This window comes from Silurus meridionalis, chromosome 19, assembly GCF_014805685.1.
Source record: "Silurus meridionalis isolate SWU-2019-XX chromosome 19, ASM1480568v1, whole genome shotgun sequence".
In the NCBI taxonomy this organism is placed as follows: Eukaryota; Metazoa; Chordata; class Actinopteri; order Siluriformes; family Siluridae; genus Silurus; species Silurus meridionalis.
Window position 1 is genome coordinate 6,329,937 of NC_060902.1, and position 16,170 is coordinate 6,346,106.

A 16,170-nucleotide genomic window follows, 5' to 3' on the forward strand; every position below is an offset into this window, starting at 1 on the left:
GGAGTGTGATTTCGAATCTTGATCATACCATAGCATCCATGGCTGAGAGTAGGGAGGGGAAAAAAAGCTCTCTGGGTGGGAGGGATGGCATACTTACCTCTGCCCCCCCTCACAAGCAGGTCAATCAGAGCAACATCAAGGCCATCCGTTGTTTGTTATGTCTAATATATGAGAATCTGGTTTCACATGCCACTTCTTCTACATTTAATGCAATTGAATATATATAGAGGTATTTTGTCCTCATTTGCATATTCAACCCAACGCTACAGAATTCTCTCATAGTGCCAAAATGCATAATTTACCCACATCTTTTAATACCCATCTTTTGTCCTGTAAACAGTTCATATAGAGGTTCGTAAGATTGCGATCACATATCAAAATATTTCATAATTCCACTGATTAAACTCGTTGTGCTTACGGATCAGTAATTACAGTCTGTTCGTTTCAGTGTTCGAAGAAAAAAATCGATGTGATCTCACAGGGATTAGTGACAGTTTTGACATTTTGGGTGACACGGGGCGACGGTGATCTGACATTTGCATCCACCTGATGTGTCTCCATGACCCTGAGAACAAAAAAGAGGCAGGGAATCATCAGGATCTGAGCAATAACCTGAAACCAGTCCCAAGTATACAATAATTATTACAACTGCACTGTTCAATGCTCAGTTGTAATTGGTAATGAGGTGAGGCATTTGTAGTAACATGAGCGCTGATAGCTGTTCAGAATGCAAGGTGCATATTAATTTTGTTTGCTATTATATATTGTTACTATAGTAATAGTAATCATGTATCGCTATTCTGGACACAAACAGTAAAAAAAAACCTCAAATTATTGGTACAGTATGAGTTTTATTTTCTTCGATTTTTTTATGAGATATTTATTCAATTTATATGTCAATTTATTCAATCAATTTAATAGTCAAAATTAAGGCTGTTCCTTTATGTTTTGTGCTACTGGACATTTTCCAGGATATAGGGGTTTATGGGTTTTCTGTGACAATTTTCTTCTACAAGAGATTATATAGTTATTGTTGCTGTTACATACCGTATTTTCCGGACTATAAGCCGCTACTTTTTTCCCCACTAATTTATGGATTTTTCACATGAAACTCTTTATATTAAATCGTGCTCATCATAAATATGGATGAGGTTCCTCTGACGTTTGACCTGCCGTTTGACCTGCCGTTGTAACAGACACTGTCTTTCATTAAAGCCTGTGTAAAGTTCATTAGTTTAAATGTAGACACTGCGGCTTATAGATGTTCAAAATAAAAATCTTTGTCAAATTCAGTGGGTGCAGCTTATATTTGGTTGCATTTAATAGTCCAGAAATTACGGTAAGTAGCTTGTAAGTGGTTGTTACCTAATTTTATGGCATTTGCTGTTTAAAGCGCTTCATTTGAAAAATTAAGCGCTTTAAACAGCAATGTTTGTTGTCAGGTGGAATCACATTAGCTTGTCGTTGATCGTGCTAAAATAGTACACCCAGAGAACAAGTACTTACCTGATATATATTTTAAAAGACTTCTTGCACCAGAAATGTTTGTCTCAACTCTATAACTAAACTTAAATTTTTTGTAAGTGCACAAAATTGTGTATTCAGAAACAATATAGCAGTTATACCTTTGGACCCCATCTGGCCTGTTTGGTCACCCAACAGATCTCTGTCTTACACATGAGGCAGCAGATCCAGTCACAACCATCTTTCTTCTGGATGATGACATTGCATTTTGGACAGCACATGGCTTCACCATTCTGCAACATCCTCTGCAATACATTTGGCATGTTAGCAAGCTGAGCAATAATTACAAGTACAGATATAAAGTAAAAAGTCTCATTATCCTCATATCATATACATGTATTTGATTATCCGAAACCAAATTGCTGTATTTATTTCTGCACTCATTTACCTGACAAGCAAAAAATCTAACTCAAACTACTGCAACTTCATTTTTTACTTACAGCCATTTAAAAAAGGAGCTTTATTTATTATTATTTTTTTATTAAATACACTCTATAAACAAAAAAACATCCCATTCCGCATCGAGTCCTCAATTCTTCTTCTTCTTTTCGGCTTCTCCCATTAGGGGTCTCCACAGCAGATCATCCGTCTCCATACCCCCCTGTCCTCTACATCTGCCTCTTTCAACCCAACTACCTGCATGTCTTCCCTCACCACATACATAAACCTCCTCCTTGGCCTTCCTCTTTTCCTCCTTCCTGGAGGCTCCATCCTCAGCATTCTCCTACCAATATAACTCATGTCCCTCCTCTGCACATGTCCAAACCATCTCAATCTCACCTCCCTCACCTTGTCCCCAAAATGTCCTACATGCACTGTCCCTCTAATAAACTCGTTTCTAATCCTGTCCATCCTCGTCACTCTCAACTAAAACCTCAACATCTTCAGTTCTGCTACCTCCAGCTCCACCTCCTGTCTTTTACTCAATGACACTGTCTCTAAACCATACAACATCGCAGGTCTCACCACAGTCCTATAAACTTTCCCTTTCACTCTCACAGATACTCTTCTATCACAAATCACATTTAGTCGTTAATTGCTCCTATGATATCCTCTATTCTGCTGGGAAGATGTTTCACTAGATTTTGGAGTGTGGTTGTTGAGATTTGAGCTCATTCGGTCATAATGGCAGTAGTAAACTCAGGTATTGATGTAAGGTGAGGAGGACTGGGGTGCGGTCAGCTTCCAATTCATCCCAAAAATGTTTAGTAGGATTGAGGTCAGAGCTCCATAGCAGGCCACTGAAGATCTTCCACTCAACCAAATAAACAGAAGACCCAAACAGGTTTGGGTCTTCTAGTTCAAATGAAGGAAAGAGTTTATGCTACCAGATTCTAAGACATCCTGTACATTTGTTTGGGGAAGAACCTCAGATGGATGGAAAAGTCTTTTATCATATAGCATAAGTTTCCTTTACACCATTTAGAATCTTCCTCCAAACATTTAGTATAATTGTACTAAACACTTTCCACTTAAATTCCAGAACTCTGGATTTTTTTGTAGTTCCTAGAATATTAAAGTCCACTAAATGTGGTAGATCATTCTCACATTTAGCTCCTAAACATTGGAATAGTCTTCCTGACAGTGTTTGGAGCTCAGACTCTCCCAGTTTAAGTGCAGATTAAAGACGTATCTTTTTACCAATTCCTACACATAACACACATCACATATCATAACCTTGTGCTCCAGAACATCTGATCACATGCACATTATCAACTTGTGCTGTTAATATCATTAACAGCAGCTACGCTAATTCCTCTCCACTGCTTCTCTTTCTCTACCATCCCGAGGCATCCTGAGGTTGCGCCCACTCCAATCACGTCCCACCTCATGAAGATTATGAACCTTCAAAGAGTAGATGCCGACCCCGCAAACATCCTGAACCATCTAAAGACGTACCAGCACCATTTGGATCCCACTTCAAGTGCCGTTTGGACATTGGGAGTTTGCATAAAGAAGCTGATGTTGGATCTATGATGATCTCAAATGCTATTTTTCATGAGTTGCTCAGTAGCTCCTGGTTCCAGAACATCAACTGACTGTAGTAGACTGTAGTAAGGACATTACTCACAATCACACACTCCGATACTCATGTTAGTTCTCACTCTCTGGTGTTCTGTATTGTTTTTAAGATTTATAATCAGACTCTTGATAGCACCCAAGTGAGGATGGGTTCCCCTTTTGAGTCTGGTTCCTTTTAAAGATTTTTCCTCATAACATCTTAGGGAGTTTTTCCTTGCCACAGGTGCCCCAGGCTGTTCATCGGGGGGAAATACACATAATTCCCTTTAATTCTTAAATTCTCTAAAGCTACTTTGAGACAATGTCCGTTGTAAAAAGCGCTATAGCAATAAACTTGAACGTAAAATTTGTAATTGCAAGCATTTTATGATTTTAGCTACATCTAAAGTAAGTAAAACATTGTTTTCATTGGATTTTCTTTAGTAGTGTGATAATGTATAATTACATTTATATAGCTACTGTAGTATATATGGTGTGTAAATATATCTTGTTTAACCAACCTGTAGCTCCTCTGTGGTTCGTTTGGCTGCTGCATCATTCTCTGCTCTGAGCTGAAGGTCGTCTTGGTACTCTTTACAGTTCATGTTTATGTGAATGGCCTAATGCAGACACACACCTTTATATACATACTACTTTATGTTTACAATCATGACAGAATCATGAAATTGACTGTAAAAGATTCTTTCACTGCTCGGGTTTTCTCACTCACCTTGCAGAGGAGACAGTTGATCTTGTTGCAAATGATGCAGTCAAACTCATTGACATCGTCTTCAAATATGCACCAGCCGGGGCAGTCCAGGGTTTTACAGTGGTAACTGTTCTCAGAGCGTGTCTCTGCAATGTTCAGTCTCAACTCCAAAAACTTCTGGTAATCCTCAAGTGAAAGGAGCTGCAAGAGACAATTCAGCCAACAGCTGTGTTGATGGAAGTGTAAAACCTGTGCTGATAATAGCAACAGATCTGAAATTAAATACCCGTACCTTTCATAGTGACACAGTTAAATACCAGTGGCTTCTTATATTAAAAAATATATTGTTAAATTCATTGCCCTTATGCCACAACCTCATTTAATGTACACTGTATACGTAAGTAAGAGATTTGAATAAAACGCCATTGAAACTCTCTATTTTGTGTATTTGGGATCCCACTTGGTTGTTATTCGTCGTTGCACAAACATTTAAAGAAGTGGTTTGGTTTGTGTATTTGTTGTGCCTGATTGGTATTATCGCTCTTCCGCACCCACAACCTACAAGCCATAAACACCGTGCTGTAAAATATCATAATCTGTTTTAACAGTTGAAGGCTAAAGGCTAAAGTGCAAGTCAGTCACAACACAGTGTGTTTTTTTGCATAATGGTATTCTTTGCTTTTAAAAGTAAATTAGTATTTGTACTCACTTTCTTGTTTAGAAATAAATATTTATTTGAATACAGATGTATTAATATTATATTGTATTCTATAATATATATTGGTTTATATACACAACTGTGCTACATTGTGTAAATTGGGTAGATACAAAAAATCCCACCACATCTATATTAAATATCATGATGAAAAAACTAAACTATGATGAGCATAATCTTTCTGGTTTGAGGTTAGCTGTTGTGTAAGGATCTAAAATGACACGCTGTTTAGACACAAAGATAACCCGTGTGATAGCACTGATTCGGAAGCTTTGAAATCTTATCAGAGAGTAGAAAGATAAAATTTGAGAACAAGACAGACCTTAAGCACTGCTGCATAACTCATTTAACTCATATAAAAACAAACTAAGGGCTACACCCTACTATACGACTATCAGCAGACAGTGGAATGGCATTGTAGGTAATATTGCATGTCACGTTTAAGGAATTTTCCTTTACAAAGCACTTCCTTTTCCCATTATTGTGAATACATTTATAAAGTATTAGTCTCTATTGCACTGTGAGCATCAGGACTTACTGTTTTAATCTCTCGGTCCTGAAGTTTGCAGTCACAGGAGTACTCCCCATCTGCATATGGACACGCCACCTCAGCATCTATACAAGCCTGAATGGTCATCTTCACACATTCCCTGTAAATAAATAACATAACCTAGTTATGTTCATCATGTTTAGGATTTCTGCTAAAAGTAGTCGTATAATTAGCAAAGGGGCTTTTTTTTGTACCTGCAGAAGCTGTGAAGGCATTCTCGGAGAGTGGCTCCCTCTCCTGCTAAGATCTGCTCGCAGCAAATGGGGCAGCAAATCTCCTCTGTGTTACTAACCAGGTCCTGATTGTCCGTCTCCAGCAGAGTGAGGAAGTTTTTCTCTCGCTCCTCTATGATGGACTGAGAGGTTTCATCCCATCAACAAAAATGTAATAATACAGAGACCCACAGTTATACAGTTATTGTTATACTCCAGCAATGCAAGCGTGATTTCAAATAGTATTTTTGTCTTCAATAAAAAACTTTCTTTCAGCTTCTCCCGTTAGGGGTCGCCACAGCGGACCATCCGCATGTATAATTTGGCGTATGTTTTTACGCTGGATGCCCTTCCTAACGCAACCCTCCCCATTTATCCGGGCTTGGGACCGGCACTAAGAGTGGCTGGGGTTGGCATCCTAACCACTAGACCACCAGAGGACCTAGTATTTTTGTCTTCAATAATTGTACATTTTTCACAACATGGAAATTTAAGTATGGGGGTTTATTTTTTCTGTAATACGTTTTTTTTTTTTTTATTATTATTATTATTATTATAGGAATGGAACAACATCTCGAAGATGTTAATACATAAGAGATGAATGGAACTTGTTTCATGGTTTAACATTTAACTGTGAACTACCTCAATAATAAAAAACCTTAATAATAAAAACCTTTATTTAATAACTGCATGTTGTGTTTACTTGTTACCTTTTACTAATATTTAAATTAGTTTGATGATCTGAAACATTAACAAACATGCAAAAAAATAAGAAATCAGCCACTGTAATAACAATTATGATGTGTTCTTTTTAAATCGCTAGATATTTGCTGTAGTATAGACGAAACAAATAAAGAAAATATTGAAAATTATCGTCCCAAAATGTTTTATTCTTAACTACATACATGAAGCAGCTTTCAAAGTTCTGGTACCGAACACTTTATATTTCTTCAGGCATCGGAATTTATTAAAAATCATTATGCAATGTTTCTACCTAAAAAACATTACAGTATATATGACTAAGCTGTCTCTATTGTATTATTCAAGTCAAACTGATCTTAAAGTATGATAAATTATAAATATATTTGAGTTTCTATACAACCCATATAGAAAAGATTAATTGATATATTTTTAAGTATGCACTTAGCTGCTGGTTAAAATTATTGATCTCTATTAATTGCTAAAAGATATTTGTGTGACTCAAAGAACCATTTTTTTGCAACTGTGTTCAGCAGAAAAGCATTTTGAATAACATGCAACATGCCAAATAAATAATTGGAAGAATAGAAGAATGAAAGTCTGACCTGTTGGTACTGTAGACTGGCCAGCTCTTCTTGTCGAATCCTGTGTATTTCCTCTTCATCTGGTTGATACATATCTGGTATTGTATAATTTTCTGGTCTCGAAGCGCTGCAGATTGCGCAACCGGGCCGTGTGGGTTTGTTGACATACGTGCATTTCAAACACGACCATCCTAACTAGAAAAGCAACACGGACATTGCCTGTGATTAATAATGAAATCATAACGTTACAAACACTTCTACAAGGAGTGGTAATCGCTTGTATGCTCCTCTATACTTTTAGTTCAAATGTGCTATGCATGACAAACAGGAAGAATGGTTTCAAATAAAAGCAAAGCATCAAATTAAATGTGGTGTCACAAAATGCACTCATGCGCATAAATTAATTTCGGCGTTGTTTAAGATATAGATTATTCCAATTGATTCATCTGAAAGGTTGTAATATGTTACTGTAATACATTTTCAGTTCGGTGTTTTCACTGCCTATGTACCTATGAGGATCTAACCTTCGTGTCACTCTTTTTATTGGATTTGGCACTGTGTAACTTCATCAGGCTCCTCACGTACTATCTGGAGAGATCCATCTCTTTATTGCTTTTATGATTAGGATTTATGAGGTAATAATGTAATGAAGCAAGAATTTTTGTTAGTTGTTGGATTGTCCTTCTGATTAATATCATGCAATGAATGCTTCAAACCTCACCACTGGTTTAGGACGAAGCTTTGGGTAAGGTTTTCCTACAGGTGATACTTGAGGTTGTTTTTGTCGCGTTCCCGTCTCTGCCGGACCTCTACTGAGCACCTCAATGTTTTCAATTATACCTTTAGACAGTAATAAAAGCAATTTAAGTTGCAATTAAGGTCTCTACACATTCTCACATATTTTCCCAGCTTCAGATGTACATTCAGTATATTTACCACTGATTTCAGTCCAGTAGCTGTACACCTACAACTAAGAATATAATGTTCATTGTTGCTAAATGTCAAACAACGGGGTTGTATAGCCTTTTATAGTCAGCTTTATGACAACTCTTTATGTCTGCAGTCATTTGAACAATGTAATAGTAAAATGCATATAGCTCTGTGCAATCAATAATCAACTGATTAAAATATACTGTATTTAAAAATAATAATAATAATTTAATACTATAAATGAGAGATTCACCGAATCAGTTCCAGAACTGCCCTGAGCAAATATTAGAGTAATATTTAGAATTAATCAGCTTTGAATTGAACTTTTCAGTCCAGATTACAACATTGACAATTATAACCGAACTGGATTTATTTGGTAAGAAATATTCGGTTAAAATAACAAGTACCATGTTTGCAGTTTCCCAAATATCTCAAATGTAGTACTGTAAAAGAAAAATCCTTGGTGTTTGTGTGCCAAATGTTTGTACAATGCATGTCTAAACTGTGACCTACAACTGTGCAATGCCGTTTGCACCATGCTAAATTGGTGGCTCTGAGCTTCCCTAACTCAGTGACTACATTACTTAACAAGAAAAGCAAAATAAAACTACTACTAATGTTGTCACATTGTGCATGTTTGCAGCAATGCATAAAATAATTTCTTGGACTGTTCCTCAACAAGTTTCCTACTATAAAATGTTGTAGGATCATACAAAGGTGTTTTTAGAGCTGAGATATTGATTAAATGTAAACGGTGAAATGCTCTAAGAACATTAACATTTAGAACTGCGTTAGTTGGATAAAGTTTGAAGTTTCAATGAGAGAAGGGATCTATACCGCCTATCCTCCTGTCCTGCTCGTCTTGTTTCTGCTGTTCACGGCTGAGATTGGCAGATTGGGCCGACCTGATGAAGAGAAATGCCTGATCATCATCATTAACCACATTGTGGCTGAACAGAGTGTCTTCGTCCTTAGCAAAACGTTTCCCTATGATCCAGCACTGAAGTGATGGGTGAAAACCATAGTCTCGGCAAGTCTGTGGATAAAATGGGAAAAAAGCCATAATTACACAGTTCAAGAGACTGATGAAGTACACTGAAATGTCTTGCTCAATTTTAAATTTTTTCAGTGACTTCAAGCACCAAACCAAACCATGATACTCCCACCACCATGCTTTACAGTCAAAATAAGTTGAGTTGTTGTGCTGTGCCCTTTTGTTTAACCACAACTTGTCAACAAGCTTCACCAAAAGTTTCATCTTTCCCCCACAACATATATTCAGTTCATCCTGTTAGCCCAAATGGTTAAAAAGCTATTGCTGCTAAAGTAGCAAGTAGAAACGGTTTACAAAATTTTGCTAAATGAAATTTAAACATTGTTTTCCAGTACAGACATGAAAATACTAAATATACTGAACAAAGTTATAAACGTAACACTTTTGTTTTTGCCCCTATTTTTCATGAGCTGAACTCAAAGATCTAAAACTCCAAGGCAGTGGCCTGTTATTGTGGCCAGCCCTATGGCACACCTGTGCAATAATCATGCTGTCTAATCAGCATCTTGATATGCCACACCTGTGAGGTGGATGGATTCTCTCAGCAAAGGAGAAGTGCTCACTAACACAGATTTACACAGATTTGTGAACAATATTTGAGAGAAATAGGAACCGGTTCCCTGGTGGTCTAGTGGTTAGGATGCGGCGCTCTCACTGCTGCGGCCTGGGTTCGATTCCCGGTCAGGGAACCAACCCCAGCCACTTTCCGTGCCGGTCCCAAGGCCGGATAAATTGGGGAGGGTTGCGTTAGGAAGGGCATCCAGCGTAAAAACATGTGCCAAATAAAACGTGCGAAGGATCTGCTGTGGCGACCCCTAACAGGAGAAGCCGAAAGAAAGTTTATTTTAGAGAAATAGGAATTTTGTGTACATAGAAAAAGTCTTAGATCTTTAAGTTCAGCTCATGAAAAATGGGGGCGAAAACAAAAGTGTTGCGTTTAAAATGTTGTTTGTTCAGTATATCTGTGCATAATTACTTTAGGCAGAATGGTTTGCGTATTAAAGAGACTTGCATTAAGGTCCCATGATCGCATTTATAGAAATGTACATATTGGCAGTTTGATAACTAATTTTGATGCATTTCTTTCTATAAACATGTAAAATTTGTGAAACAGCAACACACATGAACACACTTTCTATCATGGGAATTCCCAAACCAATCCTGCTACCACCTCAACATGTATTACAGTGGAATCCGCTTATCTCGCCTCGGTTACCTCGACAACCCTATTAAGTCGACGTTTTTGAAGTGGAACCGCCAAATTCTCACTTTTTCTAAGCATTTTTTATCGGTTATGCATTTTTTTTATGTCGCCAAACCCTGATATCTCGAGCACAAGGGGGGAAAATATTTGCCATTTAACGTCGGTTATCTCGGTGCAGCCGCAGAAGAACTCGCGAAAGTGGCGGAAAAATCAAGCTTTACAGATGCTACAGGTGTTGTATTGTATACTGGTGAATCTCTGCTGTTAGTTAGTGCTAGTGTTCGTAGTGTTAGTAGGGGCGCGGCGTGGCTTTGGGAAGAAAAGCGCAGCCGTTGAGAGAGTGCCGGTGGGAAGGCACGTACCGGGATACGCATGAGCGATAACAACGACCGCCGTGAACCAACATATACCAACAATAACGGACGGTGAGAGTGTGGAAGTTTAAATAGGAGCTGGTGATGATGCTAAACGAGCACCATATGTGCGCGATTGAAGCCGAGAGCTTCAGAGAAAGCGGCCGAGAAAGCACCTGCTACGCTGAAGGGAGCCGAAGGGGGCGTGGCAGGTGGATTCCTGACAGATAAACATGTACTGTATGTATTTTTATAGCATGCCTTCATCAAACAAATCGCGGCAACGCCATTGTGTAAAAAAACCCTTCAAAAACACGTGCATGCACATTCTCATTTATTAACGCACATCATGTACATAAAGAAATTTCAAGCACGTTAATATGTTGCCGCCATTTTGATTTTCGTTTATCTCGATCATCGGTTACCTCGATGCTTTTTGGCGACCCCCCTAGGACATCGACATAACCGGGTTCCACTGTATTTTGCAATGACATCAGGTGTGTTTGATTCCTTGTATACCACATTATTGTGCCAAGCATTATACATTTTAATGAATAAAAGAAAGAATGTTAAATCATACTTTAATCTACATATAATTATATGTAATCTTGCATAACATCTTATATATGTGATAGTAGATTAACGCAGCCTATACATCATCTGCTTTTATATTTTTCTCTCTTTTTAGAGTAAAACAAACAGCGGGTCATGTTACACAGAACCAGAAAAACTTCAACTACTAAGTTTTACAGCTTTACATCTGACTCTCACAGAGAAGGACACGGGAGACTTCTTCCAAAAATGTCCTAAATAATGTCTCTTTGCAGAATCACAGTATTTATACTATTTACGTGGAGTGTCAACTCTAAGTCCCTGTACTACTATAGAAATGTGAATGTGTTCGAATGTGCCTAATAATATATGGAAAATGGGAAAATTATTCTCCTTGACAAAATAACTTAAAAAAAACACTCGTGTAATATTGTACTCGTGAAGCCTTGGGATAGATAACAAAATCTGCAACGTCAAGTACATTTTGTTACATTTTAATGCGTAATATCGAACCCTTTTGTTCTAATACATTTCAGAAAAACATGCTGTTTCTGGCTACTTTGGAATGAAAACATAAATTGTGTTAAACGAGAACCTGTATGAAGGCCACAACAACAATTCGACAGATGAGACATGAGATGGAATCAGGGCACTCTCACTGTGTGTGTCTGTCACTATAGAAAACTTTAGTAATGTGCATGAAAATGGAAACCTGAATCGCATAAATGACTGAAATACAGCACTCAGAGATCCGTACATTTACTTTTATATATTTCAAGTATTTTCAAAATCAAGTATGTTTGTACTCTTACTCAAGTGAAAATGTAAAAGGAGGAGTTTTACTTTTATTTTTGTTATCTTTAAGCAGAGTATTTAAACTTTGACTCAAAAACAGGGAAAGTGTCAAAGTGTATTAGTCCAATATTGCATATGAAAACAAAGTTGTCCTTCAGACACTTTTCCCCGACTAATGCACATTTTTAAAAATCTGTAAGCGTATATATCTATGATAAAGTCTAAAATACACTGCTCCATTCCCACCTAAACAAAAGATCAATTAAAGCAAAATTTTTATAAATGTCTCACATTTCTCACATGTCTCACCAGGAAGTAGAAAAAGAGTGACAGGGTGTGAGAGATTACTCTTCTTGCATAACTGCATTTTTTCCAAAGAGGAAACACGAGTCTTACCGTCAGAGATGGAACTGGAAATGGTCAAACGTGCTGTACTCTGCAATCCATACTTTTTTACTGCCAGTAAATTCTCTGTCAGGGATATTTATATCTGCTTTTCAAATCTCTGTCAGAAAACTGCAAATTTCAATGTTTTATGGTGCTTGTTTGAGTCTCTGTTTTTCAGTGTTTACTTACTGTATATAGACTTTACTTGGAAAAAAGCTTGTGGAAAGACCAGTGAACCATTTCTGTTTGTTCATTTTTCTACATAGTGACATAACAATTGCATTATAATACCAACCAATGGCAAACAGCAGCAACCCAACCATAGCCTAAAACATTAACACAACACAGTATTCCAGTAATTCAGTAAAGACCCCTACATCACACCCAACATTCAACAAACCTTCTGCAAATCCCTCCCCATGCATTTGGATCCAAGCACCAAAAACTAATCTTTTACCCACCACTCAGAGGTCACTGTATTTTTCATTGGACTGACCTTTATTAAGAGATGCACACACAAATGCAAAGCATTACAGATTAATTTGTACCTTCTGTTTTAGTTCAGAGATTGTCATGCCAGGAGTCACCAGCATTGTAATGAGGGCATCAGATAGAGCATCCTCAACACCAACTCTCAACCTGCAGGGAATCAGTGAAGCTCTGTGTTCAGTTCTTAGTATCTCTGAGTCACTCAGAAGGATGTTGTAAATATACCTGATGCATTCTTGGGAATAAGCCTCTTGAGTAAGCTGGACACAAACAGGTACTTTCAGCATAAGGAGCTGCTCAACATATCGGATGGCATTGGCTTTTTCTCCAGTGTTAATAGCCTCACTGAGCAACTGAGCGGTTTCCTCCGCTGCAATTCACATATTACAAAAATCAGATGCTGAGGCTTTATTTACACGTTTTTCAAGGCATGAGAATTAATATACAACTCATAATAATATCAATAACACTTTCTTATGTCTCTTTCTATCCAATTACAATTTATATTATTGAATATGTAATAAAATAACGGTGTTGTCAGGGGGTCACAATGGGATTCGAATGTTTAAAACCACACTGAAAATGTGGAAATAAAGAATGCTAAAGTAAATAATCAGAATTTTGAAAGATTTAAATAAAGTAAATGTTTAAAATAATGCAATTCTGCAATATTTTTGTTTTAATGTGATATTGACCATTGAACTGCGAATTTTGAACATTTGTACAAAAGGTCAGTTTTTCCCATGCCTAATCTTTTCTTTTAAAGTTTGTTCAGAAGACACTTAGAGGGATTTAATCTAAAATGGATCATAAGTTTTTGCACAAACTGGCAGTCTGTGCCAGCTTCAGCACACAGTCATAATAGTAATAAGGGGACATAGGACATTCTTTAGTATTACTTTATTATTGTAATACTTTGATATTTAAATATTTTAGAGCTTTTCTCTCAAGCTGTTGTCAGTAATAATAATGGGTTTTGAACCCCTCACACACACACACACACACACACACACACACACACACACACACACACACACACACTATATCTATATCTATATCTATATATATATATATATATATATATATATATATATATATATATATATATATATATACACAGTACAGACCAAAAGTTTGGACACACCTTCTTATTCAAAGAGTTTTCTTTATTTTCATGACTATGAAAATTGTAGAGTTACACTGAAGGCATCAAGGGCTATTTGACCAAGAAGCAGAGTGATGGGGTGCTGCGCCAGATGACCTGACCTCCACAGTCACTGGACCTGAACCCAATCGAGATGTTTAGGGGTGAGCTGGACCGCAGAGTGAAGGCAAAAGGGCCAACAAGTGCCAAGCATCTCTCAGGGAACTCCTTCAAGACTGTTGGAAGACCATTTCAGGTGACTACCTCTTGAAGCTCATCAAGAGAATGCCAAGAGTGTGCAAAGCAGTAATCAAAGCAAAAGGTGGCTACTTTGAAGAACCTAGAATATGACATTTTTCAGTTGTTTCACACTTTTTTGTTATGTATATAATTCCATATATTTAGGTTATTAATATACATAGTGTTCATTCATAGTTTTGATGCCTTCAGTGTGAATCTACAATTTTCATAGTCATGAAAATAAAGAACTCTTTGAATGAGAAGTTGTGTCCAAACTTTTGGTCTGTACTGTATATATAGTTAATTTCATTTAGAAAATTTAATGTTTAATCATTTCATTTTCATTACGTTATCAGCAATACCAATTATTACATGAATTTTCTGATGTCTTAGTATTTCTTGATATTTCCCCATATTACTACAGTGACAGTGCACATAAGCTGACATAAATTCCACTAGTTCTAAAAATCTGATGCTGTATATTATATCAAATCTATTGGAGTGTCATATGGACATGTGCTTTAAAGGACTGGATAAGACTCGAGCAAAACAAACTTTTAGTGCAAAGCATTTCAAAAGCTCTCATCATCAGAAATATAAACAGAATATTAAAATTTACATTTTGTATATATTTACATTCTAAAACGTTTTGTTAATTTCCCAATTTCAAGTGATAAAAAAGTAACAAGGTATGTTTTGTATCTGTTTTCAGCTAAAATCTCAAATATTTTACTTTAATCATCTAAATATATTTTTTGTAATAATACTCATTTGTAAGGAACATCACTGGAGGATACTAATCTTATTATTATATTTACATTTATAGCATTTAACACAGCCGTATCCATAAAGACTTTCAATGATCTCATTAATACAATTGAGGCATGGAGGGTTAAGGGTCTTGCTCAGGATTCTAGCAATAGTAGCTTGGTGATGCTGTGATGTAAACTCACCTTGACCTTCTGATTAAGAAATCCAACTTATAACTATTGTGCTACCACTTCCATTATTATTAGTATTGTTAGAAGTCCTAATATATATTGGTAAAGAAAATAAACCATGGTAAAGGTACCTTTCTTGATGTTGCCAGTGCTGTAGGGCAGGGCCATGCTTGACATGACAAACAATACATAGTTAATGATAGCATTATTTATGCTGAGTACATTTATTTAAAATATGGATTATTTTAAAGTCCAGCATAACACTGAGTTCACAAGAAGCAGCATTGTTTGTGCAGAATAATGACTACGACAGCAAGAGTATACGAAAGCTACAGTTAAGAGATTACTCTATAAAAAACTGAAACAGAAGAGATATCGCATACAGCCACACTGACATTAAGCGGCACATCATACAGTAATTTATCAGAGGCAAACAAAGTGAATATTGTTTTCAACATGAGTTACAAGGTTCAAGATCCAGAAGCAGCCGTGCAAACCCAAGTTAGGACTGTGTAACCCCACTGTGCTTGACCAATGAGCCCAAGTGATTTGGATCATTAACAGATCCTTTCTGCCTCCACGCTTTGGCATTTCCATCAGGTTAATTACATTTAGAGCTTTTGTGTTTCATCTTTATATTTCTTTGTGAAATTGTCCAATCATTTTATGTTGTCAAAGTTTTTCAACACTAAGAACTTGTAGCACTGTGAGGTCAGAAGAAGCAGTACTTACTATAATGTAAGAAATGTTTGTAATGTCTATGACAATGAGAGTATGCAGAAAGAAAGCTACAGGCAAGAGATTCAACTGTAAATAGGTTAAAAAAAAATAAAAAGAAATAAGAAGACAGCAACAAAGCAGCATACAGCAGCAAAACAACAAGCAGCACATCCTACATTTATCTATGGGGCAGACAAAGTGAATATGAACTCACCTTAATGTAAATAATGTTTCTTGCTGTAGTTTGAGACGCACCAAAAGTGAAAGAAAGTACCCTTCGAGGAAGTAAATAAGCTTCTGACAAACTGAAACACCCCCTGCTGACTTAACTCTTACTGGCACCAGTTAACTCTTACGATAAATTAAG

General features: G+C 36.8%; 1 protein-coding gene across 1 annotated transcript; it reads right to left on the bottom strand.

The window, feature by feature from the left end:
* Positions 1–294: 294 nt before the first annotated feature.
* On the bottom strand, positions 295–16,165 carry rbck1 (RanBP-type and C3HC4-type zinc finger containing 1). The gene is made up of 13 exons (XM_046874876.1): positions 16,018–16,165; positions 15,215–15,252; positions 12,984–13,128; positions 12,818–12,908; positions 8,762–8,960; positions 7,716–7,834; positions 7,016–7,189; positions 5,694–5,854; positions 5,488–5,599; positions 4,256–4,435; positions 4,047–4,145; positions 1,626–1,769; positions 295–565 (listed from the first exon to the last, which is right to left on the bottom strand). Exons 2-13 carry the CDS (start codon positions 15,249–15,251, stop codon positions 485–487), a joined length of 1,542 nt encoding a protein of 513 aa, XP_046730832.1. The 5' UTR covers position 15,252; positions 16,018–16,165; the 3' UTR covers positions 295–484.
* Between the last annotated feature and the right edge of the window lie 5 nt (positions 16,166–16,170).